The 7,500-nt window shown below is 51.2% G+C and overlaps 3 protein-coding genes across 6 annotated transcripts in view; 1 reads left to right on the top strand and 2 right to left on the bottom strand.

Moving 5' to 3' along the window:
- Positions 1 to 1,483, top strand: part of LOC126574353 (alpha-amylase A-like) — a 1,959-nt gene extending 476 nt beyond the window's left edge. The window contains exons 1-2 of the mRNA XM_050234494.1: positions 1 to 1,236; positions 1,314 to 1,483. The exon at positions 1 to 1,236 is cut by the window's left edge and continues 476 nt beyond it. Coding sequence (XP_050090451.1) covers positions 1 to 1,236; positions 1,314 to 1,325 — 1,248 coding nt within the window. The 3' untranslated portion in view covers positions 1,326 to 1,483. The remainder of the gene's footprint in view (positions 1,237 to 1,313) is intronic.
- On the bottom strand, positions 1,335 to 3,088 carry LOC126577657 (leucine-rich repeat-containing protein 28). The gene is made up of 3 exons (XM_050239445.1): positions 2,639 to 3,088; positions 1,928 to 2,582; positions 1,335 to 1,458 (listed from the first exon to the last, which is right to left on the bottom strand). Exons 1-3 carry the CDS (start codon positions 2,982 to 2,984, stop codon positions 1,335 to 1,337), a joined length of 1,125 nt encoding a protein of 374 aa, XP_050095402.1. The 5' UTR covers positions 2,985 to 3,088.
- A 1,065-nt stretch (positions 3,089 to 4,153) lies between these two features.
- The window catches only part of LOC126574313 (uncharacterized), a 12,117-nt gene continuing 8,770 nt past the window's right edge, over positions 4,154 to 7,500 (bottom strand). For all 4 annotated transcript variants that reach the window (XM_050234444.1, XM_050234445.1, XM_050234442.1 and 1 more), the window contains exon 7: positions 4,154 to 7,500. This exon is cut by the window's right edge and continues 70 nt beyond it. In XM_050234444.1, the coding sequence (XP_050090401.1) occupies positions 5,357 to 7,500 (2,144 nt within the window). In that variant the 3' untranslated portion in view covers positions 4,154 to 5,356.

The following is a 7,500-nucleotide window of genomic DNA, read 5'->3' as shown; positions in this document are numbered from 1 at the left end:
CCGATTTCGTACCGCATCGAAACCCGCTCGGGCTCGGAAGCAGAATTCCTCGATATGTCCCGCCGGTGTAATGCGGCTGGTGTGCGTCTGTACGTGGACATCATCATCAATCACATGGGTGCGACGCAACCGGTTGAGCCGGCCCCGGGTACCGGTGGTTCCACGGCCATCCCATCCGATCGTCAGTTCCCTGCCGTTCCGTTCGGTTGGCCAGACTTTAACACTCCCTGCGCCATCAACGATTGGAACAACGCGATAGAGATCCGGAACTGCGAGCTGGTCGGTCTGCACGATCTCAATCAGGCCGTCCCGTGGGTACGCGATCGTGTCGTCGACTTCCTGAACCATCTGATCGAGCTGGGTGTGGCCGGTTTCCGGGTTGATGCGGCCAAACACATGTGGCCCGCCGATCTGGAGGTCATCTTCGGCCGCTTGAACAACCTGAACACGGCCTTTGGATTTGCTGCCGGATCGCGTGCCTTCCTCGCTCAGGAGGTGATCGATATGGGGCCGCATGAGGCCGTCCGTAAGTTCGAGTACATTCACCTCGGTACGGTGACGGAGTTTATGTTCTCGAGTTACATTGGGCGTGCCTTTAGCGGTGGTGATGAGCTGCGCTGGTTGTCCAACTTTGGTGAAGCCTGGGGTCTACTGTCGTCGCGTGATGCCTTCGTGTTCGTGGACAACCACGACAACCAGCGGGGTCACGATGGTATCCTGACGTACAAACAGCCACGGCAGTACAAGATGGCCCAAGCGTTCGCTGCGGCTTATCCGTATGGACAGCTACGCGTTATGAGCTCGTTTGCGTTTACCAACTTCGATCAGGGACCACCGTCGGATGCGCAGGGCAATCTGTTGTCGCCGATCATCAACGCGGACCAGACGTGCGGTGGTGGTTGGGTGTGTGAGCACCGGTGGCGCCAAATCTCCAACATGATCGTCTTCCGGAACATTGTCTGGGGTACGCCGATGCAGAACTGGTGGGACAATGGGAACAACCAGATCGCGTTCTCTCGCGGTAACCTTGGCTTTGTGGCTTTCAACAACGAACCGTTCAATATGAATGTGATCGTACAGACCGGAATGCCGGCCGGCATCTACTGTGACATCATTTCCGGTGCGAAGGTAAATGGTGCCTGCACGGGGCTCCAGTTTATCGTCGAACCGAACGGGTACGCCTCGATCCAGATTCTCACCACGGCCGAGGATGGTGTGATCGCGTTCCATCGGGATGTAAGTAGAGTGTGCATGGTGCGCTAGCTGGCAGACTGCTAACCGCTGATCTCTGTTCTGATCTCTTCCGCAAACAGTCCCGATTGTAAACAAGGACCTCAGGGTGGTGGTAGTGTCCAGAGTAGCTCCTCGTAGGTGTCACAGTTGTAGCGGTACCAGCGGACGGCGCAAAGCTGTGAACAGAACAGCGCACTGAGCAGAAAGTTCCGGGCATATTCACGGCTGTAAATAAAGGAGTACAAAAGGGTGAAAAAGTGACCTCTGTTTTTAGTTCTTTCGAATGCCCTAATAAGGAAACTGAGGTCGTTTTGCCAAGAGAACCGCTGATGATGTGATAAGACTGGGAAGGGATTAATCGATGTTTCGTGCTACCTTTTGCGATACGACGCACTTTGGCGGGGGGTACTTTAGGGTTGCCTTATCTTCTGATTATGGTTACCTATTTTCGCTTGCGATAAGATAGTTCAGACTGGTGATTGGCATGTAGAACAGGGTTGTTGTATGAAAACAATAGAGCCAAGGAGGGAAATGCCGGTACGTTGTTTTGCGGAGGTCTCGTGATAGTAGATAAAGCAGGATGAAGTGATTGAAGAACGGATTTTAATGAGAACCGTTCCCTTCCGAGTAAACGATCGTAACCATGGTAACACGTGGAGTGCTGTTCAAATTGTGATGGAGACGCCACACTTACCGCTTAACGAGCACCAATACTGCTTCGGTGAAGAGCTGCCGATCACAGGGTGGACTAGAGCATCGTGCCACCGGTCCATTTAGCAACCGAACGGCCAGATGCCGTGGCAATTGAAGCTTCTCCAAACCATCCTCTCCAAACTCGAAGCGAAATGCTCGGCTGCAGGCATTCAGCGCTTGATCGAGCAGAGTCCTGGGCTGTTGATGTTGGCTTTCGAGTGTGGTACCACCGTGTAGTGCTGCGAGTTCCAGCGGAAGATTTAGCAGATATGGTACGGGATGGCATCGGACATGCCGGTAGCAGGGAGGATTCCTTATGCGACGCATTTTCTCCTCGAGCGCATCATAATCGGGCTGAGCAAAGCGTTCGAGTGGCAGCGGACAGTGCGTGAGGCATTGGTTGTTGGCGAACAGTCGCACAAACAGCAAACTGGTCGTGTTGATGGTGAACGGTAGCTGGTATAGGTTGCAGCGTTCGGCCGAGACGAAGCAGAGGGCTGGCAGGTTGAAGAGGCGCGTCGGAATCGAAACCAAACCCGGATTATCGTCGAGCAGCAGATCCTGCAGTGCGGCACAGTGGGCGAGCTGGATCGGAATGGTGGTGAGACGATTCTTGCGAGCTTCCAACACTTCTAGCTTCTTGAGGTGGCCTAATTCTGTGGATTGCAGGCGTTAGAATCGGGGAACACTATTGCTTAAGCGCTCCACTTACCGGCTGGTAGCTGTAGGAGTAGATTCCCGTTCAGCAGAAGCTTTACCAAACGCCCTAGCTTTCCCACCGTGCTAGGCAAGTGCTGGAGCGAGTTGCCCGACAGATCCAACGTTTCCAGGCACTCCAACCGACCGATCGCACTGGGAAGCGTATCGATCACGTTCCCGGCCAGACACAGGAACCGCAGGTGGGCCATATCGACGCAGAACCAATCGGGCAGGTAGCGTATAAGGTTCTCCTTCAGATAGATCTCATCGATCGCGTCGGAACACTCGCGTAGCTCCTCGGGCACGACGCGATAATCACGATAGCTAAGGTGCAGAATGCTTCGAAATCCGTTTTCCATCGCGGCAACAAAAAATGGGGAAAATCACCAACCAAAAGGACTTTGCAAAACAAACTTTAGCGAACGAACGTTCCTACTGCGATCAACTGATCAACTGGCTTACATTGCTCTTGGCGCCTGGCAGCAGCAGCTAAGTTGGTTGATGTGATCGTGGCGAGAGGAAAATTAAAAATGGCCTTTTTGGCACACTGCCCGTTGGCCACCCCCTTGGTGGTGGTGGTGGTGGTTGGGGTGGTTAAGTTAAACAAGCTATTATGTAAAAAAAAATTAGAAACCCCCCACCGGTGGGGCAGGGCCAACGTGTATAGACAACTCATCCGAATCCACCATCGCATCCAATGGTCACTGAGATTGTTCTATTTTTAAGTTTTTTAAAAAATGAGCGAGAATGCGCGGTGCTACTCGTCTCTCTTTCTATCTTTCGCTCGTCGGATCATTACAAGTGATGCAGAGGCTACTAGATTGCGATGTGTGTACACTGCTGTGTTTTTTGGGCCAAAACACAAGACGATCTGAAGATCGCGCGTTGACCTTCTGACGGCTCTAAATTGAAAATATCCTAAAAACCTTCCTCACGACGACATCATTGCATTGGACAAGGATTGCAAAACACATCGCTCTCGGCGTCGGTATCGCTGGCAGAGATCAACCACCACCAGCTCGGCCCCATCACAGCTGAGCTGTCGCTTTATAGGTCAAGGACATTAAGAAGGGAGCGCCTGGGAGAAGAGGAGCATCTGCATTTTTCATCTGCATGCTGGGTCAATTGCCTCATAAATTGGGGGGGGGGGGGGGGGGGGGTTCATCTTCACCAGTCGTTCACGCTTGTTTACATTCGATTGAAAATAGCACAATAAACAGGGCAGCGCCTTTTAATCGACTTACTGTTTTAGTAAAACCGCCACGTGCCTTTCACGACGCTATTATTACTTTCGGTTTGTAGCGGATTGCGCGTTCTGTGCTACATTGTACGCAGAGGCTTTCTTTGTGATACTCATTAGTGTGATTTCGCTGTACACCACCGTACGATTCGCACAGAAAATCACAAACGTTTTCACAGAAAAGCATTTTTCATCCGGATGATTCTTTGTTTGCACCTCGAACCTTCAAACAACATGCGATCATACCATTTCGGTGGTAGGAGTTAAACAAACGGATTAACGGAGAGCTAATTTTCCATAGTTTTATTATCATTTCGCTCACTTAATCAATTTATTGTAAGTGTTTCTTATTGTAAACGCGCTTAGCAAACATTATTCGCTTCTCTTGCACCCTTTGCTGGCACACGCCTTCCCATGCTCTTCCCCTTTCCACCCCGCTCCCTTCGCTTCTCTCTGCCACATTTTGTGCCACCCAATATTTATAGCTATCTCTTAACCGTCCATTAGCGGACGGGCTTGCGGTTGTTGGCTAAAAACGAGGGTTTGTTGTCTGCTTTTTTTTTGTATTAAATTATGCCTACACGTTAAGATGCATATCGATGAGTTCGTGTAGCGTCTGAGCTACGGTGCTACACCAAAGCTATCGGGAAGGCCCCGCTATGCACTACCTAAACTATCATCAAAACCACACACAAAAAAACGAAGAAACCATAACAAAACGGACAACGAGCGTAAAAAGGGTTCTCCTCAGGTAGGAACTCTCAACGTACGTATCTTATTAAAATCATTAAATCGAGTGCGAGTCGATCGAGAGATATATATAGAGAGAGGCAGAGTGGGAGGGCAGGGAAAGGGTAGCGCTCTGGTTGGCTCATAGTTGTCAATAGTATGTCCTGTTCAAGTCGAAGCGTTTTTCGTTCTTTTCATTAAAAAAAAAAAACAATCAAACATGTACAAACGATAACGAAGCCGCGAGGATGGCGGGGGAGTTAAGCAGCTCTTGTATCTCCGCTGTATCATTTGTGGAGTCTCCTTTTTAACGGTTCCTTTTTTTTCTTCTCTTCATTTTAACAACTAATTGTGATGACCGCCATAATCGGTTGATGTGTGCTTTGTTTGATTAGCATAGGTTAACGATTAATGTCCTTCGGTTCAAACGATCCCACTGCGGTGCGGTTACTACGATTGATAACATATTCTAGGTAACGCTAAAAGGTGATGTACGATGATGATCAACGAAAGCCAAGAAGGCGCTGCCTCCGTCTACTCGATGTGTGCATCGCAGCAGGCGGGGCTGGGTTATTGCAACGCATTGAGTCGAGTTTATGGATTGCTGATAGGCGATGAACCATCAGCAATGGTGAAGATGATTGCGTGATCTTCCTGGTTTTATGTATGTATATCAAGCGGGAAGGACAAAGGCAATGTGGGTGTTAACGAGTATGTGTCCTGTGCTGGACTAGCGCTGCTGTGGCTAAAACGAAGCATGCCCTACATGATGACACAGCGCTTCTGCTGTGTCTGCTCGCTGATGGTGCTGCTGGCGGTTGTCTTAGTGCTACCATTAAGTACTGCTGCGGATTGCTTTAAATGGAGATTTTGCGATTTAGTACCATTTTGCGATTGATGCTGCTCCTGCGCCTGTTCAGGAAGAACGGTGGTACGATCCTCTGACACATGGTTGATCACAGGGGAGCTCGGATTAGTAGCAACACTACCATCGTGCCGTCCCTGACCATCACTCATGTAATCACTATCCGTATCCCGTTCATCATCATCATCATCAGCATCATCGTCATCATCATCGTCGCCGTCGTCGTAGGAATCCGATGCAAGCCGGTCACGACCACACTGTAGCTGCTGGAACTGATGCAGGCGCTGCATCAGCAGAGGGTTGCTGTGGGGCAACACAAACACCTCATCCGGTTCGTGATCCTCGAGCTTACGCGTAAGCCACAGGCCGACAAGCTGGCTAAGCTGTGGCCCACGATGCTCGTCCTCGTGAGGCTCGGCTTCGTGCGAACTTGCCAACGATGAAGTCTCCGGTGTGGCTTGACCACACGGTGCCGGACTCTGCAAACCGGAATCGATGCTCTCGGTGTAACCGGAAACGCTGTCCCGTTTCCGATGGCGATCTTCACCCATTTCCTCTTCGTCCGCTTCATCGGTGTCGCTCATTCGTGGCGTCCGCTCATCCGGTACACGCTCCGGTTCGGCAGCAAGGGTTAGCAATGGTTTGATGGCGATACACTCGATCACCTGCGGCCGCTCTTCGACAGGCGATGGCGGTGGTTCTACCGACGGTTGATTGAGCTCCTCCGGGATTGTTGTTATAGAACATTCCTTTCCATCCACTGCAACGATCGACGGACACTCTACCGTTTTTGATTCAACTGCTGGCTCGTTACATTCGCTTTCTTCTGCCATGTTGGCCATTGTGGCAACCTCGAGCATCACCTGCTTCTCGGTCTCAGTCTCATTAAGAATGATCTCATCATCAATCAAAGCGCGCTCCACCACGATTTGTGATTCCGGAACGGGTTCGGCCGGTTCCGGACACTCCACAACAACATTGCACCGAACAATCGGGGCCGAATCGACCTGCTCGACGATTCTATCACATATCAGTTCGTCGTGTGGCACTTCTTCTTTCTCTTCAGCTTCTTCTTCTTCTTCTTCTTCTTTTTCTGTAATGCATACTACAACCTTATTCTCCTCCACCAACGGAGGAGAAACCACTGGTTCATCTTCTCCGCGAGCTTCCTCGATCGCAAGCACCTCTTCCACCACTTCATCACAATCCACCGGGTCGATTACTTCCTCACCGTGCTCCAGCACCTCACTATCACAACCTTTTACCCCCCTCTGGGGCGCCAGGTCCACCCTCGGGGTGAATTCTGGTTCGATCAGTTGGAAACCTTCCAGAGGCTGACGATGCAGAACAGCATTTCCCGGTTTCCGCTGTTGTCTTTTATGCTTTTGTGTCTTTTTCTTATTTTTTCCCGTTACCTCTTTCTTACTTTCAGCCTCCGGAGTGTGCACGACCGTCGCTAGTGGACGCGGTTCACTCGAACCAGTAGCTACCGGTGCCGGTTGCTTGATGGACTGTTGAGAATCAATCACAGGCTTCGCTTCATCCACCGGGCGATCGGAACAACCGGTGATCGGTACGGTGTCCACGGGTTGCTCCTGTTCCACGACGCGCTTTCGGCCACCCTTGCTAACGGTTGTCCAGAGCAGATCATGGATGTCGTGGCTCTGCGAAGCCGCCAGCTTGGGGCGCGTCAGATCGATGTTCTGTTCGGCGAACGCTAGGGTCGATTCAATCAGATCCTTCTTGCGGTTTTTGTGTGACCCCAACGCAGGTGGACGCAGGGCGATGGGGGCGGTTTTGGCGGCGCTCGGTGTCGCCACTGACTCTACGGGCGTGCTGGTTGCCGCAGCCTTTGCGGAAGCTGGGTTTTTGGAAGCGGATGATACGGTGGAAAGCGATTTCTTTGCTGCCGTCGGTTGAGTATTGCTTTTTCTCGCCGATCGATGACTAGTAGTACGTTCGGTAGCGTCGGTGGTGGTGGCCGCTGGAGTCACCACGGAAGGAAGAAACTCTTCTACGTCAGCATTCAGCTGGTGATTTA

The sequence above is a fragment of the Anopheles aquasalis genome, chromosome 3, assembly GCF_943734665.1.
Source record: "Anopheles aquasalis chromosome 3, idAnoAquaMG_Q_19, whole genome shotgun sequence".
Classification (NCBI taxonomy): domain Eukaryota; kingdom Metazoa; phylum Arthropoda; class Insecta; order Diptera; family Culicidae; genus Anopheles; species Anopheles aquasalis.
This window is presented reverse-complemented; position numbering and strand designations above follow the sequence as displayed.